The sequence below is a fragment of the Alligator sinensis genome, unplaced genomic scaffold (assembly GCF_000455745.1).
Source record: "Alligator sinensis unplaced genomic scaffold, ASM45574v1 scaffold971_1, whole genome shotgun sequence".
NCBI classification, from domain to species: domain Eukaryota; kingdom Metazoa; phylum Chordata; order Crocodylia; family Alligatoridae; genus Alligator; species Alligator sinensis.
This window is the reverse complement of record NW_005842559.1, coordinates 1,054,447-1,069,464: the sequence shown is the minus strand read 5'-3', so window position 1 is coordinate 1,069,464 and position 15,018 is coordinate 1,054,447. Positions and strand designations below refer to the sequence as shown.

The window sequence follows — 15,018 nt, the reverse complement described above, 5'->3', positions numbered from 1 at the left end:
TACAGCCCACTCCAGCCAGACAGGCTGGGTCCATATCTTGGAAAAAGCCTTGGATTTGGAGTCTATTTTGGATGCCAACCACTGAGCAACCAAGCCCTGGCACTCAGAGGAGCTGGGCTCCTGCAGCTCTCACCGACTCCTCATGGCTGAGGGAGGATTCTGGAAATTTGCTGTAACTCAGGGCAAACCCCACAAGAGCTTAGCCTTGGTGTATAACAGTGGTGGATGCCTCCTTCTCTTCTTCTGGGCAGTTAGCGGAGTGTCTGGAGGGGAAGAGGGCATAGATGTGACACTTCCTGCTGTCGGACTGCTAAGGACATTGCAGCTCAGCTCCTGCCTCTCTGACCAGAGTGCCTCGGACTGAGCAGATATGCTGAGGTGGCATCTCCACCCCAGCTACTGGCACCTGCTGCTGTTGTAACCTCATAAGCTGCCTCTGCATCTCACTGCACCTCTGCAGTGGCATCATCTCTGCCTGGAGATAATTTCTCGCTTTTGCAAGGGAGCAGGACATCAGCCCACTGCAGCCAAACTACCTAGGACCATATTTCAGAAAAAAGCCTTGGATTTGGAGTCTCTATTTTGGATGCCAACCATAGGGCAACCAAAGCCTGGCCCTCAGAGGGGCTGGGCTCCTGCAGCTCCCACTGACTAGTCCTGCAGCTGCGAGTGACAGAGCCCAGAGCACATGCCCTGTCTGGCTCTTTCTTGGGGAAACACTGTGAGAATTATTGGGCTAAATTTGGGCATTAATAACTTTCTGAAGTCACAAGGTGAATTATTGTGATATGTTAATGCGTGGGCTTGGTTTTCAGCCAGTAGGACAGAACCCATCTCCTCCCATGGCCACAGACTCCGCTCTGTATCCCCTCCCACTGTACCTTTGAACGTCCTCATAGTCTTCCTCAGGGCACAGGTTTTCTGGGAGAAATCCTGGAGTCTCCTTTCCAGCTCAGGAGAAATTCGCACTGGCCGTGGGATCTCCCCCTTCTCACACCTAGAAAAACCCATCTCAGGTGAGTGAATGAACTGGCAGAACTCCGTGCCATTCCCTGCTCAGCCCTGCTCCGTGGAGGTGCAGCACAGGCAGTGGCAGTGCGACCGTGCCTCACACTGCCCCAATTCAGATGTTTTTCCTCCCCTTAGTCACTGCCGACCTGGGTAGAATTGTTGAGCCCCAGCTCAAGTCTGGGATCGTGCCCGGTATGCAAAAGCCAATAAAGATACCAGGGGTGAAAGTATAAAGATTTATTGCTAGCAATACAAGGTGCAAGCGGAATAATTTCACGTAACAAGCACACAGATCCTTAATTCTAAGCATCTTTTATACAGGAATATTGGACCTTCATAAGCATTCTTGTTTGCTAATTGGTTATAAGGGAGTGAGGCAAGGAGTTCTTTACTGAGCATGTCTCTATACCTGTGTTTTAGCTATGTATCTCATTTCCATACATGTATGTTTCATTAGCATACTTTCTCCCCACCTAGGGGTGTGAATCTTAATATTTAAATCAGTTCTTTGCCCTAGTCCACTAATTCTGTTTTTGTTTTCAAGCCTCCTTTATCTAAGACTGTCTTCTCCTTATCATTGCAGTTGGGCATTAGTTACAGAACAGAGACTTTTGCTTGGGCTATGTGTAGTGGTTTCTAGGTCAAACCTGACAGAATCGTGACTGATGACCTAGCAAAGAATGGTCCATATTCCACACCGAGGGCCCAGATGCAGCCAGACCTCAGGGGAAGTCACACCTCTTGAAGAGACTTTTGGTTAAAAATGGCCTGTGTGATGGGATAGAAAACCCCTCTGCTTTGGAAAAATGCTCCCCTCAGGATTAAGGTCAATACAGACTTTTGCATCCTGCTGCACCAACTGCACTGCTAAGCCCTGGTGAGGCACAAGTCTACTGTGATCTGCAGCCCATTCCTAGCATCAGCCTGTGTGAGAAGTTAAGTGGAGCCACATACCTGCTCAGGGTCTTTCTGATGTCCTAGGAGGCAAAGAGAGACAACGTGATTTGCCCATGTCACACCCTGCGGATCTCAGATGGGCATTTGGAAACAAGCACATAAAGATGCACTATTTAACCTCCAGGGCTAATGAGTGACTGAGCTCCTGAAGCTTTTCCATCTCTGGCATGTGCATGTCTAATTTTTCGAGATCAAGAACAACGCATGTCTGTGATGCATGTATAACAGCAGTGGGCAAAATCTGGTCTGTGGGCAGGATCCAGCCTGCCAAATTATTGGATTTGTCCTGTGGCTTCTCTCGCAGCACTCCAGATGGGTCCAAGCCCCACCTAGGGCAGTCAATGCTGTGCTCTTGCTTGCACTCACCAGCCCCAGCTCCACCCCAGCCAGCAAGAATAGCTTCCAGCGGGCCTGCTCTTAGTGCAGCTGCAGCTGCTCGGGTGCTGATGAGCTCCCTTTACCTCCAGCAGAGGCTCCTACTCCTGCTCCTACCCCTATTGTGTCCATCCCTGTGGGGAGGAAGCTTCAGCCAGGTGGCTTCTGCCCCAGCACACAGGGCTCTGGGTCCAGCTTCTAGCCACCTTCCAGCCACTAAGCCACTCTCAGGTGACTGTTCATCATGTTGAGTAGGCAGAGTGGGTGCAAGGCAGCTGCGAGCTGGAACCAGAACCCTGCATGTTGGCGCAGGAGCTGCCCAGCTGCAATTTCCTCCCCATCTGGACGGGCACAGCAGGGGCAGGAGCAGGAGCTGCTGCAGATGAGGGAAGCTGAGCAGCTTCTGAGCAGCTGTATCTGCACCAGGAGCAGCCCTACCAGTAGCTGTGCATGCTGGCCGCAGCCAGACGAGCAGGTGGGGGCAGGAGCATACCGTGGGCTGCCCCAGGCGGGGCTCTGCTGCACACACCCCCTGCCTTGAGGCCAAGATCTTGGGGCAATGACAGTACTGGGCTGGGGCCCAGGGAAGAGCAATGATCCACTCCTTGCATAACCCTGCCTGCAATACTTGCACCAGTTGCAGGGATGTGCAGGCAGTGGATTGTGGATCTCCACAGGGCTTTGTACAGGTCACCACCCCGTGACCCTGCCCCTGATCCCAGCCTCGATTGCCTGTCCCACTCCCGAATACAGCCCTCTCGTGGCCCCACATCCCATGTAGGGAGTTTTGCTGAGCTGTTCTGCAGCAGGAGGAGGGGGGCTGACCTGGGCTACAACTCATCAAAACTCCCTATGTGGCCCAAAGGCCAAAATAATAGGCCACCCCTGAGGTACTGAGTCACCCTGTGGTCTCTAACCGCTGGACTCCAGGAGCCAGCAGCCCTCCCCTCCCAGTACAAGGCTCTGGGCTGTCTCCAGCACAGTCTCACCTGGAGGAACTCACTTGCTGGCTGCTGGCACTTCGCCTCCATCTCGCTGATCAACTCGTTGAGATGGGAAATCTCAGAAAGTTTAATGACCTTTTCTTTCTGCATATTCTCAACCTTCTTCTCCAGCTCTCCCAGCTGAGCCAGCAGGAGTTGCTCTTGCTCCTGTAGGAACTGGTGGGACTGTTGAAACTCAGACACAATCTTCTGCCTCTCGGCTCCTGCCCGTTTCTGTAAAACAACAGCAAGAAGTGACACCAGCACAGGCCTGAGTGTGCAGGGGACAGATTCTTGGCAAAGCCCAATACAGTTGGATAATATCCTTTCCTCTGGCTGATACACAGTCATTTCTTCTTGCCATTGCATTTGACCCTCATATGTATTAAGGGGAGGGGGCCATGCTGGATAAGATCAGTCAGAGATTTGGAGTAAGGCACCATCGCTATGCTGGTCACACCCAACTCTGTCCTGCTTTTTCATCAGAAACAGGTACTTCAGTCTTCGTTCTTACCCAGGATGTGGCAACAGCTGGGGACTGGACACAGGAGAAGCAATTGAAGTTGAATCCAGACAGGACAAAAGTGATGATGGTTGGCAAACCACCTGGCTTATGGTGAATAAATAGTGTTCCGCGTTCTTGGTTTTTTCCAATTTTCACTGATAAATTCCGTGATATTTTTTTTGAAGTAATTTGGTTTTTCCTGATTTACACCCATTTTTCAGTTCAAATCCCTGTTAACCAGCACTAGTGGGGAATGACCCATTCCCCACTCATACTGGTTAACAGCATTTTGAACTAAAAAACAGGTGGTGCTGGTAAGTTAAAAGTGATGCTGTGCTAGTTACCTGAGGCATAGGTTTGCGGCTGGACGCGGGGGGGAAAGGGTGGTGGCAGCGGCCGCATGCGGAGCAGGGGCGGGGGAGGGAGGGTGGTGGTGGCCGCACGGGGGCCAAGGGAGGGTGGCTGGGGGTGCGGGGCTCCCGGCTCTGACCCCGGGCAGGGCAGGATGGGCCACAGGAATCGCTCCTGGGGCAGGTGGGTCCGAGCTGCACCCTGGCAGCTCTGGCTTCAGCTCTGCCCCAGGCGCTGGGAGCTGCGAGCCCTGCTGGGGCGAGGCAGGGAACAGGCGGGACAGCCCGGCCCCGCTCCCTGCAGGCTTGGGCTGGCAGCAGCACCAAGCTCTTCCCAGTGCGCAGGGCAGCCTGCTCTTGTCCCATGCGCAGATCTGGGGGCATGCGCCCCCCAGAAAAGCCCAGCACAGCTGCCTAGCCCACAGCCCTCCCGGGGGAACGCATGCCTCTGGATCTGCACACAGGACAAGGGCAGGCTGCCGCCCACTCCAACTACTGGGAAGAGCCTGGTAGCACCACCGGCCCCAGCCTGCAGCAGCCGCAGGGTACAGTGCAAGTAGGTTGGCAAGCGCCAGGAAAAGCCCAGTGCTGCCACCGGCCCCAGCCTGCTCTCATCCCACACGTAGATCCAGGGGCACATGCCCCCCAAGAAGAGGCCAGCACAACCCACAGCCCTCCCAGAGGGTGCATAGCAGCAAGAGCCATGACCCAGAGCTCCGTGCCCTGCACCAACTGACAGCTCCCCCTGCTTTGCTCCCTGCTGTAGCCCGGGAGCAGCCGATGGGCTGCGCCACACCTCTCCCCCGCCCCTTCCCTAGTCCCAGCCTTACTCCCCTCCCTCCTTCACTGCCAATTTTTCTGCGATTTAAACAGATTTTTTTTTACTTTTCTTTCTTTTATCCCAGTTTCATCCCAGTTTTCATGTTTCATTCTTTTATCCTGCTTTCACCCCGGTTTTTATGTTTTGAAGATAAACCCTCAAAAATTCCCAGATTTTTTTTTTTTTTTTAATAAAAACTGAGACCGTGGAACATGATGAATAAAGAAACCGCTCATCGATGGGAGTGACTAGGGACACCTTTCACCAACTCCATCTGGTCTGCATCTGGTCACCATCATCCACGTCCTTGTAGTCTCAAGCAAAGACCACAGAAATGTGCTTTCTATCGGCCTGCATTTGAGCACCATCCAGAAGCTGTAGCTGGTGCCGAAGAAAATGGCCTGCTTTGTGATAGAGGTGGGTTATTAGGAGCACATTGCTCTAGTGCTCCAGAGTCTGCTCTGGCTTCCACCTTTCTGGGTGCAAAACACAATATTGGTTTTGACCACTAAGGCCAAAGTCAGGGCCTAGAATACTTCAGGCACCTGCTTCTTCCCTTGTGCCCCACTATGATCCTTGATGTCAGCAAAGCTTAGCTTCCTGCAAGGACCACATGCACACAAAGCCTCTTTGATGTAACTGTGTGGGAGGTGGTTCTAGATAACTGCTCCTCAGCCCCAGAAATCCCTCCCCCTTGTGATCCCAAGGCACCTACCAGATACACCTGGGTTTTCCTTTCTCCAGTCCATTTTAATCCCAAGAGGTTTTCTCTCCTTTCCCTCAGAGTCTTCAAATGGGTCTGAAGTGTTCCCTAAATAAATAAAAATGCTTTGAGCCTAGGGGTTCATGGATAGAGATTTCGGGGGCTGATACCGATAGTCGATTTTTAAGGAGACATATCGGCCGATACTGATCCAATTTTGATACAGCTGCATACAGCTGGTAAGTCTGTTGTGAAAGGGGAGGGAAGGGGCACGTGGGGGGCAGATCAATACCCCCCGCGGTAAGGGAGGGAGTGGGGCAGGCGCTTCCCAGCCAGGCCGGGGCAGGTGCAGGACAGAACTGTGGCTTGTGGCGGGGCATGGGGAGGGGAGCACCGTTGGTCTGGGAGTGGCTCATCCACCAGCTACTCCTGCCGCTCATCCAGGAAGGCACAGGGCAGGGGGCATGTGCCCCCAGATCTGCGTGGGGCGGGCCAGGCCGGGCAGGCTGCAGCTGCGGGCTGGGGCCAGGGGCTACACTTCACTGCACTGGGAGTAGGCACCAGCTGCACTGGGAGCGCGGCCCCCAGCCCCAGCCCACAGCTGCAGCCCACCTGGCCCACCCCACACTGCCCTGCACAGTTTCCAGGGGCATATGACCCACCCCACTCCCCCACCCCATGTCCACACAGACCATGGGAATATGGTTTGGCAAAAGCCAAAGGCAGTTAAGAGTGGTACCCAAAAGCCTGGACAAAGTAAAAGCCATAGTGACTTTCTAGTACCCAACTGGATGATTGTTTGTTAACCTCCAAGGTACCGCAAAAATCAGCAACGATCAAGAAATCAACTCAGAGACAACTGAAGGGCTAACGCTGAGAAGAGAGAAAGATCAAACACCCTGAAAGACTCATAAAGACTTGTGTACCTACCTCAAGACAGAGAGGCTTGGAAAAGTGAGTGGTAAAGACTCCTTCCAGAGTGATGTGCTAGTAATCTCTCTTCTGGAGAGTATGGGCAGGCTGAGAATACAGATTGTGCAATTTGCTATCTGGGATGGCTTATGGTTTTGTTTATGTAACACATACACACACTTGGAGTTGTGTGTGGTGAAGTGTGTTTTGGTTTTATGGCTGTGTATCTTGCATCCTCCAGGATTGAAAGAGAACCACCTCCCATCCCTCTTTGTCTTAAGATTCCCTCCAAGGAACCTGTGGAACCAGTCTGGTGACTCTGGCCACTTCACCAAGAGTGCTGACCACCTTTGAATTAATTGGTGTGCATTAGCAGTGTTCAAATAATGCTGCTTCTTAATTGGGGCCTTGTAGTGATGTCAGGAAAGTTATTTAAAGGTGTGTTTTTCTCCTTCCTCCTGGGGCTGCTGAAGGCAAAAAGCTGAACTGGGAGCCAGAAAACCCTGCTTCCCATGGCAGGGTCTCTCCCTGCTCTTCACTGAAGAAGCACACTGAAGCTACATGAAGGGAAAGCCGCAGGTACAGGGAAAGAAAGTCTGTCTCGGGGCTTGAGATCTCTGTTCTCTTCCACTTCTTTCCCCTTTTGTTTTGGGTTTCGAGGGGGATGATGCCATGAGTGCATTCTTCCCTAGTGCGGGCTGACCAGGAAACGGGGTCCTGGCAGTTCACTGGTCCCCATGTTGGGGGTTGTAGTGTCTCAGGATGATGGGATAGCTGAGGCTACATGTCCAGGCTGCAGCCATAAGCCTGGGCCTTTTTTGCTGTTTTACAGCTGTTGCATTTCAGTCCACCTGTGTGGGGCTGAACCCCAGCCATATGTTCAGCTGGTATATTTGGGCCAGGGTGAAGCCGTGGCTCTTCTTGTCGTTTAGCCAGGCCTCAGTGGTACATATGCCTGTTCAGCTTTTTGCCACCCAGTTTAGGCCCAGCACAATAGGCCTGGGCCTTCTTTTGTCCCTTTTGCAGTTTATGCCCCAACTAAGTAGTGTGGTTAGGCACTAGCTTTTCTTTGAGTTCTCTTGCAGTTTCCTGCCCCAGCAGAGCTGGGATGAGGACTAACAACTTTGGGGAAGGGGGGGTGATAAAGCCACCATGTGGGGTGAAGATCAACACTACAATTTCACAGGGAGCCATGAGGGGCCCTTTGCAATGCAGAATGACCTACATTCTCTAGCAGCTCCCAGCAGCGCAGTGGACCCATGGAGTAGCTCATTGGCAGCTATAGGGGTGCAGGCCTCCAGATTTCCACCCTTTGGAGAGTCCCAAATCCCAGACTTCCTGGGGATGGGTAAAGCCTCCCCAAGAGGATGCCACATACAGATTTTGTTTTGTACTTTATAGTGTTTTAAAATTATAGTTAGTGTTTACTTTTGTTTTTCCTTTATTCTTTGTAATAAATTTGGATTTTGTGTTTACACTGCTTGTGGGAAAAGGCTTGCTGGTTTTATTAGACCAACTAGTGATTCATTTGGTGTTTCCCAGGTAGACTGGGTAGGGGCTCGAACCAGGATAAAATATATTTAGTACCCCAAAATCAAATCTGGCCCTTGTTACTACTGAAAGGTGATCAGGAGAAGGGTTACATTTAGGAGGGAAGATGCAGTGATATGCAAGATTAGGCTTCAGAGGCAGTCCCGCGTAACGGAGCATGTGAGTGTGGAACTGAGAGGTGAACCCTGGGGACCAGGAAAGGGGAAAGGTCCAGTTTGAACCAAGGCTCCAGGACTGTTAAGAAGAGGTTTTGTGTCTTTCTCATTTAAGAGCTGTTTTTGTCCAAAGAAGCCCTAGAGATTGTTACACACCAAATTACATTTTGTAGCCTGTTCCCTACAAGGGCGGCTCCCCACAGCAGGTCACACCAGCACCTGAAAGAGAAATGACCAGTGGAAGGAAGGATGGGAAGAAATGATCCTGCAATTAAATCTAAAACTGATGCGCATTAGCCAAGCAGTGGTTCCTACCTTGTACTCCTCAGCAGCCTCCTCTAGGGGAACCACACTGTGAGCTCGGTGCACCCGGGATCGGTCGCACACCACACAGATGGGGGTTTCATCATCTTGGCAGAACAGTTTCAGAGCCTCCCCGTGCTCCCCACACACTCGCTGACCTACGGCTCCCTCCGCCGTGCCCGCGCTCAATAGCTCTACTAAATTGCCCAGCTGCCTGTTTGGGCCCAGGGTCCTCTGGGGAAAGGTCTGTCTGCACTGGGGGCAGGTGACGTCTGTCTCAGCCCCCTCCCAGCACCGGGTGATGCAGGCTCGGCAGAAGTTGTGCCCACAGCCCATGATCGTCACCGGATCCCTGAAGAAGTCCAGGCAGACGGAGCAGGTCGCTTCATCCCGGAGGTTTTGTACAGAGCTCGCAGCAGCCATGGCTCTGAGGGGAGGGTGGGACAGGGCTGGCTTCACTTTCCTGAGCTCTGGCGCATGCTCAGACATATGCAGCTGGGAGTTTCCCTTCCTGGAAATGACACTGAATGCAGGCTGACCTGGCAGGAGTCCATGGGTAAAGGGTTTTTTAATTGAAATTATTTCAGCAATTCCTCAGCTGAAACTCACTCTAGCTCCTGCCCCTGGATTCTCTGGGGAAACCTGTTTGCTCTCTGTACACAGGCAGTGATACTCAGTGCACAAAAAGCCCAGAAGCCCTGATCCTGCCCACAATCCCCGGTGCTTTGCTCTCCTCAGGCCAGTCCTGCCCAGGAACTCAATGGGACAGTCCCTGGCACAGAGGTCAGCAGGGGCACGAGTGCTTGCAGCATCAGACCCTGGGGGATGGCTGCCCACAACCCCTCCCTCAGCACAGACAGATGGACAGCTGCTCCCCACAGTGAGTCTCCCCACAGCCATCGCCAACCTGGCCTAACAGCACCCGTCAGGATCCAGGCCCCTTTGACCTGAGCACTGAACACAACAGCTAAGGGGGGCCCTGCCCTGCAGCCGGGACAGTCTGATGGGTAAGGATGGAGCAGGAGTCTGGAGGACTACAGCAGCAGGGGAGTGAGGGAGGTGGAGCAGCTGAGCCCATATTAGTGCACAAAGTTTGCTGTAGGAAACGTGGAGCAGAACCCAAGAATATCACCTGCACCTTCTTAGCGGGAGAAGAAGGGCCCAGAGAAACCCCTCACCCCTCAACCACTGCAGAAACAGGCTGTGCCATGGAGCAAGACCCTCCAGGAACAGGGAGTGCCCAAAAGAGCGGCCTCTCCAGCAGCTGCCTGGGAATGGGGCCCCTTCATACCCGCTGGTGGGGCAGAAAAGAAGGAAGGTCTTGATTCCCAGGCTCCCCTGTGCTGATGTCTCTATAAGGCAGGGAGGACCCCTTTTGTTGGTGCAAACCACCCTTTGCAGCCTGGCCCGAGGGGCTTCTGGGGGCTCCTGGAAGGCCTAACATCTGAATAGTCTCCAGAAGGTGGCCAGCTGAGGCCAGGGAGGAGGGGTTCACGCTGAGGTCTAAACCTCAGGGATTTGTTCTATCCCTCCAAATTGAATCGGTGTGTTTTTAATTGAAACCCACCATTTCAATTTACAGTGAGGGTCCCGATCCTTTTTTTCTTTTTTTTGGTCAGAGCTGGAGTGAGCTGCTGGCAGGCCAAGTGGCCCCTGAGCTGCAGGGTACCCCCATACTTCCCTCTGTGGCACTGGGGCCACCTGGGCAGGCTGCTAGCGGGCCGGGTGGTGCCCCAGCTTGGAGGCAGCACCCAGCCCAATTCAACTGTTTCCCGAGCCCGCCCAGAAAGCAGCACTTGGGAGGCTTCCAGCAGGCTAGCAGCCCACCCAGGTAGCCGGGGGGGGGTGCCACTGCCACGGATGGAAGGGCCAGGGCCCCCTGCAGCTCAGGGACCACTCAGCCCACCAGCAGCCGGACCCCAGCTGCAGGAGAGGCAGGCAGGCTCCTCAGGAAAAGAAAAGAAAAGAAAGCAAAACAAAACAAAAAAGGGACTGGGCCTCTCACCAATTTCTTTTTTAAGTAAAATGTTTCCTGTTCCAAACCAAATCAGCCAAATCAATTCCAAATCCATGGGTTATTCAAGAACCATATTTGGCCCTACTACCAGCAAACATACTCCATCCCCACCTGGGGCTTCAGATGTTTCCAAATCATTTGGCGGGCATCCTACGAGCAGGCCCAAGCCCAGAGGCTTGGGGTTTGGATGCCCCTGAGTTTCACTCGCCCTCAGCTGTATGGTGGCTACAGGAGAAGCTAGGAAGAAGTGCCCCATTTCCATAAAGTGGGCGTAAAGCCAAGATCTTCCCACGGAAAATGAATGTGGGAATATTTTCTGGCCCCATGCCAGAAAGGGGGTTATCCCTTGGCCCTGGGAAAATCACCTTGGTTGTCACGGTATTTCCCCTGCCGGGTACCTTCAGGAGGCACATGCTGAAGGCAGAAATGCCAAGGGGCCCGATCCTTTTTTTCCGTGGAGGCTGTGCTGCCTACCTCTCGCAGCTGCATTGTTGCAATTTGCAAGGTTGCAAATTAAACTACATCCAGATGTAGTTTAGTGTGCAACAATGCAAAGTCATAGCTCCCAAAAGTAAGTGGGAGAGGGAGAATGAGGCCCCCATAGAGGGGAAGTAGGGAGTGATTTGGGCAGGGCTGGGGTTGGGGCTGCTATACAGCCAGGCAGCGCATGGGGCTTGGGACCCAGGGCCAAAATACGCAGCTGCAGGGCCCTGCTAGGGAGCGAGATGGGGCTGTGGGCAGTGTGTCTGGGAGGCAGGGGACGGGGCCAGTTTCCCACTGCTGCGTGCACTCCTGGGTGAATGGGAGAACTGCACCCTCCAGATCAGTGTGCAGGGCGGGGGCGGGCTGCCTGCTGCGGACTCAGGCTCCCTACCCTGCTGCTCTCCCTCGGGGCCTCTGCAGCCCAGCAGCTGCAACCTGGCGCTGCAGGGCACAGCAGGGCCATGCAGGGCAGCTGCTTGCCACTGTGAGCTCTGTGCTGCCCTGATGACGCGCCCCTGTGTGTGTGGCAGTAGGCGAGGGGGGCACCACCCAACGCTTCTGCTGCTGCCACATGGGCAGACGTGCATCACCAGGGCAGTGTGAAGCTCAAAGCGGCAAGGAGATCCCCACATGGCCCCACTGCCCTGCTATGCTGGATCATACCTGCAGCACCCCCCACAGCCTCCTGCTGGAGGTCCCGGGTCCCTAGCCCCATAGCCCTGGCAGCTGGAGGACCCCTCTGGCAGGGCTGTGGGTGGGGGGCAAGGGCACCAGCAGGACTGGGGGGGCTGCAGGGAGGGAAGTGTGGGGCAGAGCAGGGCCAGAGGGCTGGGGGGGGGGGGGGGGGGGGGGGCAGTGAGTGGCTTTTCAGTTTAATCACAGATTTTGAGGGGTTTATAAGAGAATTTGCCATTTTGTATGAGAGAGTTGGTGATTTTTTTTATTAGGGACAACCAGGATCCCTGGTTATCAAGCACGTCTTGCTTGTTGTCAGGTAGCAATGCGTATATTTAATCACCTACAGAAACCCTAAACCAAGTCCAACTGCTAATAAATAATTAACTGAACAAGGCAAATTCCCTTCTTAACCTGTCCTTCTCTTGACTTCTGACCTCCTTGTCCCTCTCCTGCTCATTTCCCCTGCCTCTTCATCTCTTAACAACAATCTAGTCAAGCAGATGGAAGCAAATGCCAGAATGTGTCATGAGGAAGTGGCTGGGCCCTAGCATGGCCTACAGGGGGATGTTTCTGTTCGTAATAAGCCCTTGGACTTATCCTGAGCAGTGCTGAAGCACCAAAGTTTGGTGCCCGGGGCAAAGCCTGCAGCGGCAGACCATCCTCACCCCGTGCACAGATCCAGGGGGACACATGCCCCCCCCCAATCATTCCTGCCGGAAGTGCACGCAGTGACAGGAGCCACCCTTCCCCCATCACTGCACCTCCCAAATGAGCTGCCATCATTTATCCCATGGCCCAACTTGGCTGGGCAGCACCTGTTGGCGCCCGCTTTGCTTCAGCGCCTGGGGCAATTGCCCCACCACTTTACTACGGCATGATCCTGAGTGAACATACATGGGAGCAGGTGCATGAGGCACAGTGTGATGGAGAAGCCAGGAGAGACAGACTCCTCCCATGGGTGCAGCAGAGCCTGGAGAGAGCAGAAGAGGCCCACACTAAGAGCCACGGGGATGCACAGAGATGTCCTGTTTTTGCAAGGGAGCAGGACATCAAATATGTAGCTTTCCTCAGGGAGCATGCTGCCATCTTTGTGGCTTGCCTCTCCCTACTCCGTTTCCGACACATGCCGAGGCCCTCCCAGTGCCTGCTGCTCCTGGGGAGGAAGGAGAAGACATGGGAGGGGAGATTTCTCCTTCCCTACAGCCCACTGCAGCCAGACTGGCTGGGCCCATATTTCAGAAAACCCCCTCGATTTGGGTTTATTCTGGATGTCCATCACGGAGCAACGCAGCGTGGCTCTCCAAGGGGTTGGGCTCCTGCAGCTCCCACCCACTCCTCCTGCACTTATGACTGACAGACAGCCCAGAGCACTTGCCTGGCTAGGTCCTGTTTTGGGGAAAACACTGCGAGAATTACGTGGCTAAACTTGGGCCTTAATAACTTTACGGGGTCACAGGGTGAACAAATGTGAAGTACTAATGCCTGGGCCCCACTACGTCCACTTAGTTTTTGTCTTTGTAAGTAACCTAAATTTAAGCCAAGAAACCAGAGGCCATCTCCTCCTACGGCCACAGAGACTCCTTGTGTCCCCCTCCCACATCCCTTCCTTTTACCTCCAACACACTCACAGTCTCCATCAGGGCACAGGTTGTCTGGCAGAAATCCTGGAGTCTCCTTTCCAGCTCAGGAGAAATTGGCACCGGCTGTGGGATCTCCCCCTTCTCACACCTGGGAAAACCCATCTCAGGTGAGTGAATGAACTGGCAGAACTCCGTGCCATTCCCTGCTCAGCCCAGCTCCGTGGAGGTGCAGCACGGGCAGTGGCAGTGCGACCGTCCCTCACACTGCCCCATTCATGTTCCCCCCCCCGCCGGGTCACTGCTCACCTGGGTAGATTTGTGACCAATGGCCCGTATTCCACGCTGATGGCCCAGAGGCAGCCAGACCTCAGGAGAAGTCACATTTGTTGGAGAGGTTTTTGGTTAAAAATGGCCTGTCCGATAGAGTGGATGACCCCCTCAGCTTTGGAGAAATGCTCCCCTTGGGATTAAATTCACTACGGTGAAATGTGCATCCTGCTACACCAACCGCACTACTGAGCCCAGGGGAGGTACAAGTCCACTGTGGTTTTCAGCCCCTGCCCAGCATCAGCCCATGTGAGGAGGAGTGAAGTGGAGCCACGTACATACCTGGTCAGAGTCTATCTGATATCCAGGGGGACAGAGAGATCCACATGGCCCCAACCCAGCTCTGTGCTTGCTACATATGTCAGCAAGAGATGCCCAGTATTGGGATGGCCCCACCTCTAAGTAATCCCACAGCTGGAATAGGGACCTACAGCCAGTCCTTGTTGCTCCAAATCCAAGGGTTTTTCTGAAATATGGGCCCAGCTAGTCTGTCTGCAGTGGGCTGTAGGGAAGGAGAAATCCCCCCTCCCACTTCTCCCTCCTGCACAGGAGCACTGGCACAGGTTCCTTGACAATTCACCATCTCCCTTCATGTCAGTGCAGAGCGGCAGGAGGAGGTTTTATTCAGAGCACTGAGCCATATGAGGAGGAGGCCGGATGCCTCGCAGTACCCTGGAGGTCTAGCTCCTGTGCCCCATGGTCTGTGAAGAGTTGAGGAACAGAGGACAGAAGAAAGTCAAGGAAATGTCAAGAAAGGGAAAGCAAGTGCGGTGCAGTCAGTGACTACTGCACTTGCAATATCCTATGTCATGCTCAGGCTGTCAATGGTGCATGAGTTGGCACATCCACTCCCAAGCTCCCCACCGAGGCAGGGAATGAGAGTCAAGGTCACACTCTGGAGCTGGGAAACTTTGACACAAGGACAGCGCTGGGAGTGACGTGCTACAGATCCCACCCCCAAGGATAAATCCCTTCATGCCCGGCCCTCAGCTTTCTGGCTCTGGGCAAGCCTAGGGAGGGAAGGAGAATGTGACAAACGCCAAACTGGATTGGTGACTATCTACAGGACACAGACCTCTACCCAGTGTCCTGCTGTACCCTGAGACTGGGTCTTGCTCATGGGAGACTCCTCTCTGCTTAGCAAGACTCAATCTGACCAGCTCCCTGACCAGACCTTACATCTTGGTGGAGAACCAACAAGCTCTTGGCTTCCCTAAGCTTGCAAAAATAGGTGTGCCATCTTTGTACAAGCGGTGAAACCCGCTGCTGCTAGCTGCCACAAAATCACAAGAGAAACAGTAAGATCAG

General features: G+C 53.7%; 1 protein-coding gene across 1 annotated transcript in view; it reads right to left on the bottom strand.

The window, feature by feature from the left end:
• Positions 1 to 9,051, bottom strand: part of LOC102376486 (zinc finger protein RFP-like) — an 11,031-nt gene extending 1,980 nt beyond the window's left edge. The window contains exons 1-5 of the mRNA XM_014524016.2: positions 8,638 to 9,051; positions 5,717 to 5,812; positions 3,333 to 3,560; positions 1,966 to 1,988; positions 882 to 997 (exon numbers count right to left, since the gene is read on the bottom strand). Of these exons, the coding sequence (XP_014379502.2) occupies positions 882 to 997; positions 1,966 to 1,988; positions 3,333 to 3,560; positions 5,717 to 5,812; positions 8,638 to 9,048 (874 nt within the window). The 5' untranslated portion in view covers positions 9,049 to 9,051. The remainder of the gene's footprint in view (positions 1 to 881; positions 998 to 1,965; positions 1,989 to 3,332; positions 3,561 to 5,716; positions 5,813 to 8,637) is intronic.
• Positions 9,052 to 15,018: the final 5,967 nt, after the last annotated feature.